This window comes from Anser brachyrhynchus (assembly GCF_964034855.1).
Source record: "Anser brachyrhynchus genome assembly, chromosome: Z".
In the NCBI taxonomy this organism is placed as follows: Eukaryota; Metazoa; Chordata; class Aves; order Anseriformes; family Anatidae; genus Anser; species Anser brachyrhynchus.
In genome coordinates this window covers 42,060,142-42,077,317 of record NC_137697.1, presented here as the reverse complement: position 1 = coordinate 42,077,317, position 17,176 = coordinate 42,060,142, and the positions used below count along the sequence as shown (strand labels likewise).

Below are 17,176 nucleotides of genomic sequence, written 5' to 3'. Positions count from 1 at the left end.
TTCAGGAGCTAGTCAAGAGCTTACGGACCAAGACTAACAGGCAGACCAAAACAGGCACTCTAACAGCGTGTATCTGCTACACACCACCTGATCAGGAAAATGACGTTAACTTGAGAGATAACTTACCTTCCAGTGCCAAGTTCAGAAATCCAGGGGTAAAGAGAACCCAGCAAGACTTATACAAATGCCCCCAAAAATAAAACCAGAGAAAGTATTTCATCAGTACTGACAATTAAACATGTCATTTTTAAATTAGGTTGTTAAAAAAGATAAGGAGAACTTTTGTTTTGTATACTTCACAAATGTTTATTAAAGCAAACAATTTAATTTGGTTTTCTTGACAAAATGTGTTAATCCCCAGAAAAGATCACCAAGAAAAATAGGTTTGTGAATATAAGATTTTTACTGTACAGATTTTGCAAAATAAGTTATTTGCATAGATATTATAGTGCTTCTTTATTACTATCTAAAATAGGCTATTCTCTTTAAGTTCTTCTGTATTATCAGGAGTGCTTTGGTTCATACTGAATACAGTAGACAAAACAATACAAGTAATTGTAAAATAGGAATTGCATTTTATAACTTACTAGCATAGCTAATCTTCAAGTTGAAAACAAATTTTGTTTTCAAACAAAGATAAATAATGCAGCCTCACCCTTCTTGTTCTGAAGATGACAATCATTTGAGAGCTCTACAAAGTTTTCCATGATTTCTTGCCTTGATTTCATCTCTCAACTTATATTTAGCTAGAAAAATTCTGAAAGATATCTGCACCCTCAAGCCAGTTCCGAAAACAGGATAGCCCTTTGTCTCTGATCTGTTTTCTTCCCTTGTCAGTAATGACTTCTCCGGTTTGTTTCACAATCACCAGTTTAGGAATTGCTGTTATGTTGTATTTCTTCTTCAGATCACTGAGAGAAAAAAAAAGTTAAAAATAAAAGACATCATTAGGAATCATTTTAGGAAAACTAGTCTCTCATGAAGGCTACTTGAGTTGGTACACATGGGAAAGCAGAAGGAACAAGAGTCTGGACTTTCTCAGAGCTTGAGGCACAGCACGGGGTAGTATGGAGACGTGGACAAGGCTGCAATATCATTTACCCAACCAGAACTGTGAGTTTACATTGTGAAACTTAGCTGAGGGAGTTGCAGCAACCTTCCCATAACTGCTCTTCACTGCTGTTCATAGTCTCCAGAGGAGCAGAGACTGCCCCTCAGGAACCATAAAGAGGTCCCGGAAAGTGTGACATACCTTTCCACCTTGTTTTTGTTAGTCAGAATCAGGTGTCTCCCAGTCTCCTTTTGAAGGATGGGAGGAAATACAAGAGAACAATCTCACTTAAATTAGAATTAGGTATTAGTCCAGTACAGATATGTTGAAGTGGGCCAGCTCCATAAAAGTATTTCCTAAAGCCTTCATTAAAGCATGGTTTGTAATTCTTCACTGTTAGAGGAGATTATAGAAGTGTCTTAAATTCTTTCAGTGAAACAGGACTTCTATATAATGAAATGTAAACAAAAGAAAAATTGGAACAAGCACCACACAGAAGTTGTTCAAAAAAAAATAATTTCAACTCTTCCTCTCTCCATCACACAGACATTACTGATAGTGGCCATTTCTCAAAGTCAGGAGACAGATAAATCCAGATAAATTACAAGTAACTGCCTTAAACAATTGTTTTCTAATAAAACAGTTAAAATACAGGTAAAAAGTTGAAAAGCCTAACAAATAGCAGTGTTCCATGGAAGAAATCAGGATCTATTCAAACAGTTGATGAGTAGGTAACCCAAGAAAAATCTGTGAGAAAAGACTTCTGAACGATGGAAATTCAACAGGACAAAACCCAATACTGGAAGTAAAATAATACTTGGGAGGAAAAAGATAGAACAAATCTGAAAAACACATCAGAAAAGACATAAAAAAAATAAAAATACTTATGTTAGCAAGAATGACTATTAATCACACACCAGAGATGAAAATGCAGAAATAGCAGGCTATCAGCCACACGTCGTAAAACAGAATTCACTGACTGTTTATGTAGATGAGTTGAAAGAGATGAATAAGATGCAAACAAAAGAAACATGCAACGATAAGGGAGAATCAAGGAATACTACCTACTAAACCATTTCAGTTGATCATGACATATGTAACTGAAATGGCAAGATGAAAGATTTTCAAGGAAAACAGTTTAACAGCAATGACAGCTTTTGTTTACTTCCTACAGGACAAAATAATGAGCAGAAAGAGAAAGACAACCTCTTCTACACAAGAAATTCACCTTAATGATGTTAATGGGATATGGAAGGAATTAATTTTGTCTACTGGTAAATTACTAGTTTCAGTAATAACAAAGGAAAATTTAGGACACAAGCCAGAAATAAAACAATATCGAGACTACAACTTAAAAAAAGCACACCACTAGCACTAACAATTTGTTGGCATTACTTTTATTTATTCATAACACAGGGAACTGAAAGACGTTTGTGTTTATTGGCATCACAGGACAGAGTTCATGTTCTGTTTCACTGGACAACAAAAAAATCAGTTTTGTTGTTGAGCGTGCTGCTGAACGTAGGAGCCTTGAATGTTTTAAGGAACTCCAGAACCCATTCACAGCCCTGACTCCAAATCAGACAGAAAAGCAGAGATAGCATATTTGAAGTTTCTTCCCTTGCTTATGACAACACCGCAAAAACAAATCATTTCCAAATAAACAACACAGCAGAAACTACTACTTTCACACAGTGTCAAAATAAAAGGAAACTATTTGTTGGATACAAACAAACAGGCAGGGAAACGTGTTCACACTGACGGTCAGAAAGTCTGAACCACACCAGGGTGTTTTCCCACTGTTTTCAAATTAAGTGAGACAGTTTGAAAATTACCTGCTTCCTACCATAGCACACTCTCAACATGTGCATCCAGATGTTCAGATCAGAGACCCAGGAATCAAACTATATAGATGCCATTCAATTTTTGTTGTTCATTTTGGAAGGCACAAGTTCAAAAAAATGCCTTCCAGCACAACACCCTGAGAAGTGATATTTCACAATATTAGTGGTATGAAAGCAAGAAAACATTTGTAGGCATTGTTAGAAATACTAGATGTTATGCATACAGACATTCTCTACATTTTCACTGAAACGAGGAGGAGTCTTAAAAATACAAAAAGCAAATCCTCAGCAAAATACAGGCCCAGACAAAACATTCCTGAAACACACATTTCCGTCTTTATTTTTTCCAAGAGAAGGAAAATCCCCAGCAGGTGAAGGATACTGCTCTGCCAGTAAGTTGGCAGAGCAATAATGCAAGAAATATTAAAGAAGAAACAATACTGTGGTCTAACAATAGGTTTGCTTGCTCAGACAGTTCTGAAATAAAAGCAAGCTACCAAGAATAACCACAGACTGTTCTGAAGTCTGCTAAAATGGGAGGAATAAACCAGTCTGAAACAAGCTCATGTATAAAGAATGTAAAAGGTCATCATCACCTCATACCACTGGTATGAGTAACAAGATGGAAGATGTGTCTTGTTGGGTCAGCAGACAATCAAATAGCTTGAGATGCCTAACATAATTGTAGCAGAGATAGAACAGTAGGAAACTGATGTTAATTTCCCATGGAGACTGGATGTAACTAATTATTTCCTTTGCTAAGGGAATGAAATGCATATACAGCTTATCCACCCCAGCACAGCCTCTTGTTTAGACAGCTCTGGACTGAAGGCTGCTTGCATCAAACCAGACTGAAGCATGCACACAGATTTTGCTTATGTTTGTGCGCAGCTAGTTATAGGAATGGACCTGAAGAAGACCGAGGAACACATCTGCAGATAATGCTTCTTCATCATCGTTAATATGGGTAGAGGTGTTTATGAAAGCTTCTTAAAACCTAGAGATGACCCTCTCTCTCCTGTGGGGATCTCAGATGTTGTGACTCATCTGCACAGAGAACCATACGGAACATCCATGGGCTAACTCCAAAGACAATGTATGAAACCACTACCCGCAAGCAGAAACATCACGCACCAAAGGGAAACTCAATTTTCTTGTAGTAAAATAAAGTGATAATAACAACGTTTTCAAAGATCAGCTGCCAAGACATTCCCAGGTAAGCCTAAAGGTATATAGAGTGTATTTACTGACTAGGGAAACAAAAAGACAATTCAGAAGAGGAAGCTATAAAAAAGGACAGCTAAGGAAGACTGAATGAGCAACCTTTGCTTAGACACAGAGAATCTTTCAGTCAAATCCTTGAAAAAGGCCCTGGCCACACAAGAGAGCAACTTTCATATGCATATGAAATACAAGGAATGAGGACATGAAGATTATTCAGGCAAACTGGAAGCCACTGCAGTTGTTAGGCCTCTGATTCTTAGGAGAAGTGCCTACTGCTGGGCAGCGCTCACGTGGTCAAGGTCTTGTGTTTCTCACACTGCCCTGCCACTAAGGAGGCTGGTGGTGGGCAAGAGTATGGAAAAGGACACAGCTGACCCCAAATGACCGGACGGATGTCCTGTAGCATCATACTCAGCAATAACAGCTGGGAAAAAGAAGGAGGGACATTCAGATTTACAACATTTGTCTTCTTCTTGGGTAAATGTTGTGTGTGATGGAGCCCTGCTTCCCTGGACATGGCTCAACATCCACCACAGGGAGTACTAAATGAATTCCTTAGCTTGTGTATGCAGATGTGCTTCATCTTAGATTGCCTTTATCCAAAACCACAAGTTTCCTCCACTCCCGTTCTTTCTCCCAGCACACTGGGCTGAGTGACAAGGAGTGAGATTGAACATGCTGCCAGGAGTGAGACTGAACATGCTGCCACGTGGTGCTTTGCTGATACCAAGGGTAACACAACATCGGCGGAATAGTTTTATGTGACTGTTTAAGATCTACACATGAGGGTTTCTGAGAGATAGACAACATGGGGCAAAGTCATTATCAGGCTGGGATTATTAATAATATGTTCATACACTAGGGTAATGTGACATTTTGGCAACATTTGAATTTTAACAGCTTTCACCTGGAACTGCTTTTGCTCAAAAGCGGTAGACATCTTGCTAATCTGCTTCTAAAGCATATGCTGTAACCCATGGCTATGTGTGTTCTCTTAGCAGCAAACTTTCTGCATTAAGTGCAATGTCACTGTTAAGTGACTAATAAGCATGCACATTGTAAGGATGTGGTTTAGTGTCTGATGAGATTTGGGATAACAGTCTGAACAGATAGATCAGGAAAAGGCTACAGCTCACCTCCTCACAGATAGTTTCACCATCCTCAGATACCCCCACAGCTGCCAATCCACACTCTCATCTAAAGCTTCTTAACATAAAATGTAAGCATACTTTTTTTTTTTTCCTGGAATCTTTCAGGATTCTAGTTTTCACTGAGGTATACAGCACCCATGTACCCAGTTAAATACCAGTCTACCTGGCAGCCTGCAGATCTACTGGCATGCCACAGACACCTACCTACAGAGTATGACTGATTTCATAGCACAGCTCAGTATAAACCCAGCAGTTTCCTCACATACCATCATGTAAACAGCAGTCCTCATTTACTAACATTAGTTGTTAACAAATGTTTCCTCCTTTTCCTCTTGCTCTCTACTGCTCCCATTCTCCTCCTATTGCTCATTTCTTTCTAGATCGTCTTTGTCCCCACTTCTGCAAGGATCAAAAGCTTGTGCCTGCAGCAGCAGAATCAACATTAAAGCCGCAAGCAGTCAAGACACCAAGAGCAGTATTTCCTGTTAGTCATGGCACAGATGATATGCGGCAGCAAAGATGCAGCCCCCACATCAGGGAAACTGGGGAAATTGTCAGAGCTGACAGCACAGAAGTGTCCTGAGATCCTGCTCTGAATTCAAATTTTTGCTTCTCTGCAGGTACATACACTTCGTACACCACCTCACAGGCTACTTCTAAGTAGGACAAAATTCACCCCCCGTAAACTCCATGCCCCCAGGTATGAAATGTAACCAGATTCAGGTTGGCTCTTTTGTCCCTACAAAGGACTTCAGTCTATGCTGCAGATGTGTATCTTAAACACTGAAGTCACTAGCTAAACTATTTTAACTAATATACAAAGTGTTAAAAAAAATGAAATTGTTACTAAGTTTAGAGTTGTGTTCTTAGAACCAAAGCATTTGGTCAGAACTGAAGTTTAACAAATACGCATCCATCTTGCCTAATGTCTGCAATGGTTCACTCTGCAGCCAGACTGCCAACTAATTCAGACTAAGCTTCTTAAGCACCTCCATGTAGATCCTTGTAGTAAAAAACAATAAATCACTTCAAAATCACTGCTTTCTCATATCCCTCTATACTTTGTTCTTCCATGAGCCACTTCAAACACTATGATCCTGTGGCTGCCCTAACAGCACAAGCCATGTTTCTGTAGATGAGTTTGGAGGTCATTACAGATTTCCACAGAAAAGCCGATTAGGTTACCACCATACCTGTGCTCCATGTGACTTGGGCAAGTCACAGCAGCGTCTGGAACAAAACCCTAATCCACAGAGCCTGAAGCTGTAATCGCATTCCCATGGCCTATGCCAAACAGCTCGCTGCATGCAACACTACATTGCCTTCAGGAAGTTTGCCTGAATTCTATTAGTATTAGTAGTTGCTAAATACAATTACTGCCCGGGGAGCACTTGGAGAACTATGAAAAAAAAGCTCTTTTTTTAAAGTCTGTTTTTGAGTCAATGGAAATTGTCATTAAAAACAAAGACCTAGCAGTAACTGGCTGCTGACATCCAGGAATGAGCCAAGGAAGGATGAAATAATTCCTGGCTTCAGGTTGTTTGCACTTGAGGTTCTCAAAGTGCACTGACCAAACAGTGTTAGTAAACTCACACCGATCTGAATGAACAGCTAGGGAATATGATAGTTCTGTCCTGGGTAGCACGCAGGCATGGGTCTGATGTTAAATGAACTCTTAGTTTACTGGAAGCACTGGAATTGTGTTCTTCATCAACTTTAACTACGTCTTCTAATTTTTTTTAATGCTTTAACAACCTAGTCCATGTTTAAAAGTGACCCTAACACCTTGACTTTGATGACAGCTGTAACAATGACTTCCACAGTCTACTCATACACTGTTTAAAGGGGAAACGTCCTTCAGCAGTATTGAATTCACTATTTCCTGATTTCACTGAAGAACACCTTGCTGTCCTTACATGACAAGATATGGACCACTTGTACCTTTTACTTCTACTACTCAGTACATCCTTATGAATATAAAGCTATGATACATGGTTACACAAAAGCTACTGCTTTATATAGCCCAAAGCTAAAAACATGTATATTTTCAGCCTCCAATTACAGGCATTTCAGTGCCCCCAGATACCTTATCCGTGTCCCCACAGTGTGTCACAATCAATACATACTTACTGAGAGGAACAAAATCGTATTTCTGACAGGAATCGAAACGTATCTGTACCCTTGACTTTTATGATCAATTGGGCTGTTCTTGGTGTTGTCCTTCACCCTGTTGCTCTAGCCCCTTCTCACCTGCACCTCCCAGGACCTCTCCACAGCACACTGCGCTCTCCCAGCTACGAGTTTTATTTATTTATTTATTTATTTATTTTAAGCTGGGTGGCTTTCCCAGCTGGCCACCGCCGGCTCTCCAGCTGGTTTCCGTTACCTACCACACGCCCGAGGCGGGCGGCGCCGCGGTACTCACTGCCTGTAGGGGTCGTGGAAGGGCAGCGCCAGCCAGTCGCCGTGCATGGCGCGCATGTAGCCCGCCATCTCCTCGGCGCTGTGGTCGGAGGAGACGAAGACGACCTCGAAGGGCGCGGGCGGCTGGCTCTCCTCCAGCAGCTCGGTGTAGAAGTCGCAGAGCACGGGGGTGAAGTCGCGGCAGGGCGCGCACCAGCCGGCCGAGAAGTACAAGCCCACCACCTTGTTCTGCAGCGCCTCCTCGGGGTCCACGCTGCGCCCGTCCCTGCCGACCAGCAGCCGCCCCGCGAACACGTCCACCATCTTGGGCGCTCCCCCAACCCCGCGGCCACACCGCGCCGGGGAGCGGACCCCCTGCCGCCCCGCCGCTTTTATAGCTACCCGCCGCTGACTGACAGCGGAGCTGGCCAATGGCCGCGCCGGCATGGGCGAAGCGCCGCCCCGCCCCCCGCCGCGAGCCGCTGTTCGGGCGGTAACGGTCGGAGGGGCGGTGGGTGGCGGTGAGGTGGCGGCGGGTGGGCTGCCGTGAGGGGCCCCAGGGCTAGGGGTTTGGCCCAGAGCTGGCTTTTCACATCTTTCTGTAAAGGCCAGGGCTTACAATTTACTGAAAATAATAAGTGTAAGCCATAATCCCTCCCGCACCAACGTCAGGGCTCATCAGCTTGCCCTGGGTTTCACCCTCTCTCCCGGGAAGGTCTCACCAGAAGGCTTTGGCAGCTTTTGTTGGATGTTTGACACTGGATTGTTCTCTAGCACGGAAAACGTTCTGATTTTGCTTATATAAGGAAGGTGCTGTCTGTTCTCTGTTCAAGCCGAGTAGAAAGTCACATTCTATTCCAGTGCATTTGACGTGTTTGGCTTGAGTACTGCTTATCCACCAAATACTGTGATAGAAGTTAATAAAAATAGCATTATATTGCAAGTGTGCAATCTCTTGTTTGCCTCAAGAAACTTGGGGAAAAAAAAAAAAAGATAATTAAGTCTTGGCTGTAGAAGACTTCTAAAGTTTAAAGGGATGTGACAGGGTGATACGATAAACACCAGATACATTGTCTCATTTTCATTAATTACATATCTGATTAAAAGAGAGTATAACTTAAACTAGAAGTATCAATATCCCTCAAACCGAGTGCTGCTATTTACAATGGATACTTCAAGTATCTAAGTATGGAGCCATCATATAAAATATTTCACGTTAAAACTGTGTATGTAAATGCTTTCTAGGCTGGTTGTTGCTCCTATTTTTCAGCTGCAGACCCTCAAAAATCTGTTGATTTTACTTTGGGAAAAGAGAGTTGTGACAGAAGTGTATTGTGATTTGAATACTGACTACTAGAATGGAACTATATCATATATATCATAACAAGTGTGTGGTTAGGTATATTGCAACTAAGTCCATGGTGAAATGATATCCCACTTCCACAGAAGTCTCCTGATCATCTACCATCTACGTACCATATAGGATGCACTGTAAGAACTGAAATACTGGAAGTCAAAATTCAAATCTAATTTATTACAGGAAAAAGCTGAGCACAGGTCCTCTCTGCCCCTTTCTTCATGGATCTTCATGAAGTTTTGACTTCATCCACCTTTTTGGTTAGCTACTCCATCTTTCTGTCCTGAGTGAAAGAAACCAAGTATCTCTTTAAAAATTCGAGTTTGTCAGGGAAATCCTAAAGAAGCATCACAAAAATAACACAGCAATCTTATTTAAGGAGGCTTTATCAAAAGTCACTGGGTGGTTGGATCAATATGATTTAAGAGATGCATCCATCTGTCCTTTCTCTCACCTCTTTTTTATTAAAAGAGTCAAGGGTAATACCAATAAACTGCTAATGAAAAGGCTGCTTGCTTCTTATGCAAAAAAGTTCATGCATCTTTTAAACGGCATAATCAGGAGTTTAGTTGTTATTATTCTTTTACAATAGACTTAAGTATATGCAAACTACTCCTTAGAATCAGGGCCTTTTAACTTATGACATAGTAGCTGACTAATTTGTAATCACTATTCTGGTATTTCACTGAAAAAAAAGAAAAAAGAAAAAGAATTGTGTGGGCATTTGGAAGGTGTTTTTGATTCATGTACAATATTTATCCATGTTCATGGATGGCTGAGTTATGCTGTTTTGTTTGGATTTGAAAACATATCCAAGTTTTGTTTTCAAAACAGAAGTGACATGTAAAACAAAGTAATCATTGCACTTCTATCTCCTATTGATTGTTTCTCCAAGTTTTGAACGCTGTTTTGTCCTGTTCTCCCTCAGACTTCCACCTGATGTCCAAAGTAGAAGAAAAAAGCCATTTTAAAAATTTGACTCTGTTTAAAATAGCACAGAAGGGAAGTTCAGCTAATACAATCCTTCAGATTGCTCTACGGTCTGCCTTTGCGAGACTACCCATGAAAAAGGACGGAGTCAGAGCCTCTGGAGCCTGGAGAGTCACAGGAAAAACAAGTTCAGGCTTCCATAGGTTTGTTGTTGGTATTCCTTCCAGTTTCTCCTTCAACCAGTGAGAACATTTTTCCTCAGTTAATTATGAACTGAAGCAACGACCCAAGGAACTTGCGACCATTCCACCTCCGTATGATAGAAAGCCGTTTAGCCAGAAACTGCGCTGCTCCATGAGAAAAAGACTCATCAAGATTGCCGTCTAGGCCCCTGGGCAAGCAGGGAAAAGTTCCCAGGTACCTACACTGCCATGGGAGAAAAAGCTGTATGCACAAGGCTTGAGCTGACAGCTGTCTGTACTGGGGTTTGTGACAAATGTAACAAGCAGACAAGGTAATCCAGGCTGACAGGGAATACAGCTATAAATGATTTAGTGCTTTGCGGCTCCCTCTATTTGTAACTCGCTGAAAGCCTGCCTGCAAGCATATCAGCCACCACTTATTTCCCTCTGGTTATTCTTCCAGCTGGTAAAAACAATGATCTTGTATATGAGAAAAAAATTGCACTGCCTTCTAAAATCACTTTAGACTGTTTCCCCATTCCATGAGCATGAAAGAAACAGAGGACAGGAAAAAATAAAAAAATAAAACTTGTGTGGAAGGTTGTATGGATAGAGCACCCTGTCTATACAGAAGATAGGCACATGCACTCATATTAGCATTTAAAGAGAATTATAAATTATTAGCTGATGTGCTCTAGGATATAAGCCTCAATGACAGGCATAATAAAATTCTTGAAACTATATAGTGAATAGCTACAGAACATTTGATAAACCAAATACCTTCCCCAAGAAACTTAGTGTGATCATCTTTGTCAGGATATCACAGGACATTCACAAGAAAAACACAGCATGATATCACAGAAAGTCTTATTTTGCACCTGCTTTTGATCTGACTGTAAAGTCAGATCTGTAATACCAGCATGGACCAATATAAAAAGTTTCACATTGTGATATATCCCAAGCAGGATAGAACCTGTTTTTGCTACTAATGTTTTCTACTAATATTCTCATTAGAGGTGCTAAAGCTATTGTGATTATTTTACTCCCTGGTTTCCATCTCCTGATAATAATGGAGCTCTTTGTTCGGAACATGCGAGCCTTTCTCAGGGGAACTGGTATTGGCTAAGAGATGACACTATCAGAAAGGTTGTAAACAATACTCGTCCAGAGGAAGCCTCCTGGTAAGTCCCAGGGTAAAATAATTGAGATAAAAATTCCCCACCACAAAATAGTGCATTTCTGATTTTGCTAGAATACAAGCTTTTAAATATTGTGTTCACTATATTATTTTAAGGTGGCATTATTTAGTTCTGTCTTTTAATTTAAAAGCAAGATTTTCAGTTTATTTGTACTCATATTGCAGAGATGATCCTACTTTCCATGTGTGTTTTGCTTCAATTAACTTTGAAGTTAATTACAATTCCATATTTTGACAAGCTCACGAGAATTAATAAGTATATCAAGAAAAAATCGCGTCAGTCAAATTACGTTTTCAACGATAGAGGGCACCATTCCGAGAAAGAGACATGGAAGAAAAGAAATGCAAGCAAAAATACGTGTATACACACACACACACACACACACTCAAGCCAGTGTAATTCCATACCCCTCTGGCTGCAGAACCAGTGTCTCTATAAACTACATGCAAGTTAAAACATGAAAAGGTTCTGAAAGCCTGTCCAGGTATCTTCTGAATACACCCTTCACCCTCTCCTTTGTCCGCCTCTTCCACAGCTGGCACTGTTCTGAGTAGTAAAGGATTTGATCCAATAAGCATTTCCAGTAAGTAGTATCTTAAAAGTCCGGTTATCGCTTGCAGTATATATTGTTATATACTATATATACTGAAAAGGTGTTAAATTTCAGTTGGCTCATAATTCTTAAGCAGTCTGTAGGGAACGTGTACCTGTGCAACACAACTGGACAAGCCATGTACACACAGAGTGAAGCCGTAATGCAAGAGCTGACTAAACGTACCCAAATGGCAGTGTCAAGTGGGTGAGGGCTTGTTGGACTTGTGTTCAGTTTAATCATTAGCGTACAGTATACACAACGCATCTACTTAATTATACCCTAATTTAAAAACAGAAGTGACAGACCTAATCAAGGTGAACTCTGTTTTGGCAAAATTAAATGTAATCCCTGAAAAGTCAGATTAGAAACTGACCCTTGGGCATACCACTGTGTTTAAACTGCTAGTCAGAAAGGCAGACCACTAAGGAGACACTGACAGAAGGAACACAGACTGAAGAATAATGCCAGTGGATTAATTAATTGCATAAATAACAACAATTGATGCAACTACGTGAAGTAGTTATTTTTTAATTCACAGCCACAGCATGGACGCTGAGGAGGTCCTTTATGTACTTCACAGTACATAGTAATAAGTTTTAGAGAAGAGAGTTACTATAATTGAGTTATTGATGAGAAAACAGTTAAAATTACTCTCCAGGGTGTACACAGTGTCTTCCAAAAGAGAAGGAAGGAAACCCTCTAGATTTCAAAGCAATACATTAACCAGTGACCTGTGTGACAAGAGACCAGTACACAAATAAAATACTGAGCCAAAAAGATTCCGTTTTGTCAGGTACAGTCTGTCAGCTAAAATAGTTATAGGGTATCCATAGCACTCCTTAGATTTGACACATTTGGTACACTGTTTTCTCAGCTGAGATCAGGAGACCTAAATACATGGGTCATTATTATATAATGCAGTAATATAAATACTTTGCGAATGTTCCTTCATTAATATCCTTTTCCCTATACAATCTCACTGTGCTCCAAGCCTGAAAGAAGCAACAATTATTATTTTATTTTTTTCTCAAGTAGAAAAATTAACCAAATCAATAGCATACAGGTTCTTTAAGTTAAAATTTTGTGTAATCATAGAATCTCAAAATGCTTTGGGATGGAAGGGACCTTAAAGACCACCCAGTTCCAACCTCCCCTGCCATGGGCAGGGAACTCCTCCCACCAGACCAGGTTGCTCAAAGCCCCATCCAGCCTGGCCCTGAACACTGCCAGGGATGGGGCATCCACAGCTTCTCTGGGAAACTTGTGCCAGTGCCTCACCACCCTCTTAGCAAGTAATTTTTTCTTAATGTCTAATCTAAATCAACTCTCTTTCAGTTCAAAACCATTAGTCCCTGTCTTATTACTATTATTCAAACTGTCATGTGCCTAATGACATACTGCAGCCATCAAAAGGTGCCTGGGTTCAAAACTAACATAGCTGAGCATTGATAATTTAGCAAAGATTTACTGATTTCTTCTCGCAGTGTGAAAATCCTGATTCAATCATCCTTTGTATCTAACTTCATCCTGTGTATCAACCTGGCAAACAGCATTAGGCTGTCCCAGTCAGTGCTGCAGCATACCTGACTTCCAGACAGGTTCAGTGGGGAAGCAATTCAGAGGGATGTCACACAGCAACAGCACAGCAACAAGTGACAGCATTTGTGCCTGCGGCAATGGAAAAATACTGAAATAAAAATCTGCTCATGTTCCTTTTCAATTTAAACACTTCCCTCTTCATTCTTTTGCTTTTTTATTTAGTGTAATCAGACATTTCTTTGTGATGAGACCTCTGACTGGTCCATCTCTTCTAGGGTCAGAATCATCCAGCATTAATTAGATCCTGTATTTTTGTGCTTTACTGGGTATGCAGGGCAGTTCGAGACTTCCTGCAGAATCCAGTTTGGTCCTCTAATGACGCTAGCAGCCACCATCTAATCCTATTTGTTCCCAGAGCCTTTGATGGAGAAAGGCAGCCTGGCTCTCACAAAGACTTGGGTGGGAGGGACTCCAGTGTTTGGCTGGTAGCTTCAGTTGCTTTGTTTCAGTAATTTGCTAAGCACATATAAAAGTAAATGGCATCACTCTATATAAACACAACTGCTTCTGGCAAAATTCAGATAACATGCTTAAGTCATGGAAAGGACAGTCAGCATCTACTTCTGTCAACCTTGTTACCAGCCTCTCTCCAGGCTGACTTTGAATAATTTAATTAACGCAAGGATTTCAGGTGACCATTCACAGTATTGTTTCTGATTAGTTGAAAGAGTTTAGGTAACAAAGAGCTTAGACCTCGAAAACAAATAACAGATTTTTAGAACGGGAGAGGAGTCCCTGGTACCACAGAGGCAGAGCCTTCCTTCCCTCTTGTGAACCATCTTGCAAAGAGAGCGCTACAGCATGGGACAGGACCAGCCTTGACCTGGCCCAATTATTAAAGGAATATTGCTTCAGATCTCCTTACAGCTATGGCAAAGAGCCAGTAAAAAGCTGATTCAGTTACCATTGTATCTCGCTGGAGCCTGCTGTCTCACTGCCATCCCAATGTGAGGTTCAGAATTTCAGTCGGTTGGCCCAGTGACCTCTTCACTCCAGGGCACCCTTTTCTCTAGCAGACATTTCTGCACCTTTACGTTGCCACGCAGCCATTTAAAATCAATGATTAATCCAAGCATAAACTTAAAAAAAATAAAATCTCTAAATCGTATTAGTTATTTCTGAGGTGCTTGCCACCAATATAATGAGATAATTTGTTGAAAAACAGAGATATGTCTGAAGGCAGAATCTACAGGATTCAAATCTCTCTCTTCAGCAGTACGGTGCATTCTTTCCCTTGCTCTTTCTTGACCCAAGTGGAAAAAGTCATCAGCATCACTTATCTCTGCAATTTACGTCCTGTATTGAATGCTAAAAAGGTTTTTACTGCACAGAGGAGCATCTCAACACAAAGCAGTAAGTAAAACATGGCTTTGAGGGAGATGACTGCATGCATCGCATTTTCGAAAGTGAGATTTTTAACACTCACCATGCATTTCCCTACCGTCCACAACCTACTGTAGTTTGTAAGTCTCAAGCAATTTAGATTTTCCTTTTCACACTTTCAGGTTATGTCCAAGTGTATTTGTTAGCAATAATTAGCAGTAATTTAAGTTAGATGTACTTTTGTAATATGAATGTTATTGGTTGAGTTGTAAAAATTCAGCATTAGGAGCACATATGATGTTAATTTAGGCCATTTGCCTAAGCAATTTGATTATGTTTTACATATGAGAATTTCCCCGTGTTAAATTAATTCTGTGGAAGCCAAAATGATTTGAATATTCCCTCATGTACATTCTTAGACTTTTAATATAAAGACCAGCTGAATTATATTTGGATTTACACCATTAGAGAACATTGCCCATCCCAGGCTATAGTCTTTTTTCTTTTCAGCAAAATTTAAAATATTGTTTATTATATATTTTCAGCATCTTTTTGGTTAGCCATACTTTCATGCTCCTGGAACGAGCTCTTATTTTTCGTTTGTGATTCAGTAGATACATGGATCCATAGATTATATTTTTTCCTTGCTGTCAGAAATTCACTGACTCAATAAGGCTAGGTTTACTTCCTTGATTTTGAAAAACAAAAAACCACACACAAAAAAAAAAACCACAAAACCCCTGTCCCATAATCCTAATTTTTAATTTTATCCCTTCTTTCTGCCAGTTTCTCAGTAAATAGCACTAGAAAAGAACTTTGAAAGGCAGAACAAATATTATTTGAAGGCAGGAAACAGAATGAGTGAACAAAACATGAGATTCACAACAAATTAGTTTCATCCTTTCACAAATGAAGTGTGGGGTAAACTAGGAAAAATGGTTTCTTATAGTGCTGTTGCTATCCTTTTTACACCTCTGAGCACAGGCTCTGATTTATATTATAGGTTTGTTTTACATTACTTCTACTATTGATTTTTTTTTCCTTAAAGCTTAAAAGAAACATAGAATCATGGAAAAGCCTGGGTTCTAAAGGACCACCAAAGATCTCGAGGTCCTACCTCTCACTGGGGAAAGGGAGCCTGCATGAGGTTGTCTAGCACCCTGTCCAACTGAATCCTGAAAACCTCCAGTGATGGGGATTGGATTCTACCACATCCCTGGGGAGGATGTTACAGTGATTGATTATATCATGATAAAACTCCTCCTGATGCAGTGTGCCCCCTTGTCTTCTCCATGTGGCTCATTGTGACATGAGAGCCTCCGTCCTAGTTGTAGCCACCCTTTAATTACTGGAATGCTCTAAGGTGCCCCCCCCCGCCTCTTCATGGTGGAAGACCAAAATCCTTCATACCTTCCACAGGGCAGGCTCTCCAACCTCTTTGACCATCTTTGTGGCCCTCTCCTTTGGACCCTCTCCAGTCTGTTCACACCTTCATCAAATGGTGGGAACCAGAACTGGACACAGTACTCCATGTATGGCCTGGCAAGTGTTGAGTAGACTGGGATGATCACATCTCTTAATTCCACTACTAGCATCCCCTGCAGATGCAGCGCAGGATCCAATTTCCCTTCATTGCTGCAGCAGCCCACTGCTGACTTATATTCAGCTGGTTGCCCACCAGGACCCCAGGTCCCTTTCAGCAAGGCTGCCCCCTAGCTACAGAGGTCCAAAAAGGTTGCTTTGTTTTCTAATTCATCACATTCGTGAGTGTTCAATGGACATCTGCTTTTGTAAGTTAAAAATGTCTAGGAGTTACTGAACAGTGTTTTAAAACCCATTTATTTAGAACTTTTACAGAAAGCACAACAACCAGTATTCCCAGGGCATGTGACTCCAGTGGAAGACCAAAGTCTTCATGAAGATAGTTTAGGAAGTCGTCCAATAATCAAGCTCAAAGGTACATAGCGCAGTTCTGCTACAGTCTGGTCCAACTAGTTGGTGCAGCAAGACTAAAAACAGCAAACCAAAACCTGGCTCCAGTGTGGCAAAAGGATATTACTTTTCCTTCCTCGTCCTTCCTCGTATTTAAAAGACTAAAAACCCCGCCACTGAGCCATCATCCACACAAACAGTATAAGGGAGGAGGGGAAAAAAAAACCACAACAAAACAAACAAACCTCTCTCCCCTCTCAACGCAGTAGCTAGTTACATGAAACAGTATCAATATAACTTGAATTTGCACTTAAAAGTAGCATCAAGTGTGCTTTAAGTTGTGGTGACTATTTCAAGGATAATTACAGAAGAGTATATTAGAATAT

At 40.5% G+C, this 17,176-nt stretch overlaps 1 protein-coding gene across 1 annotated transcript; it reads right to left on the bottom strand.

The window, feature by feature from the left end:
• Positions 1–384: 384 nt before the first annotated feature.
• On the bottom strand, positions 385–8,238 carry NXNL2 (nucleoredoxin like 2). The gene is made up of 2 exons (XM_080574139.1): positions 7,696–8,238; positions 385–911 (listed from the first exon to the last, which is right to left on the bottom strand). The coding sequence occupies exons 1-2, from the start codon at positions 8,118–8,120 to the stop codon at positions 743–745; spliced, it is 594 nt and encodes a 197-aa protein (XP_080430265.1). The 5' UTR covers positions 8,121–8,238; the 3' UTR covers positions 385–742.
• Between the last annotated feature and the right edge of the window lie 8,938 nt (positions 8,239–17,176).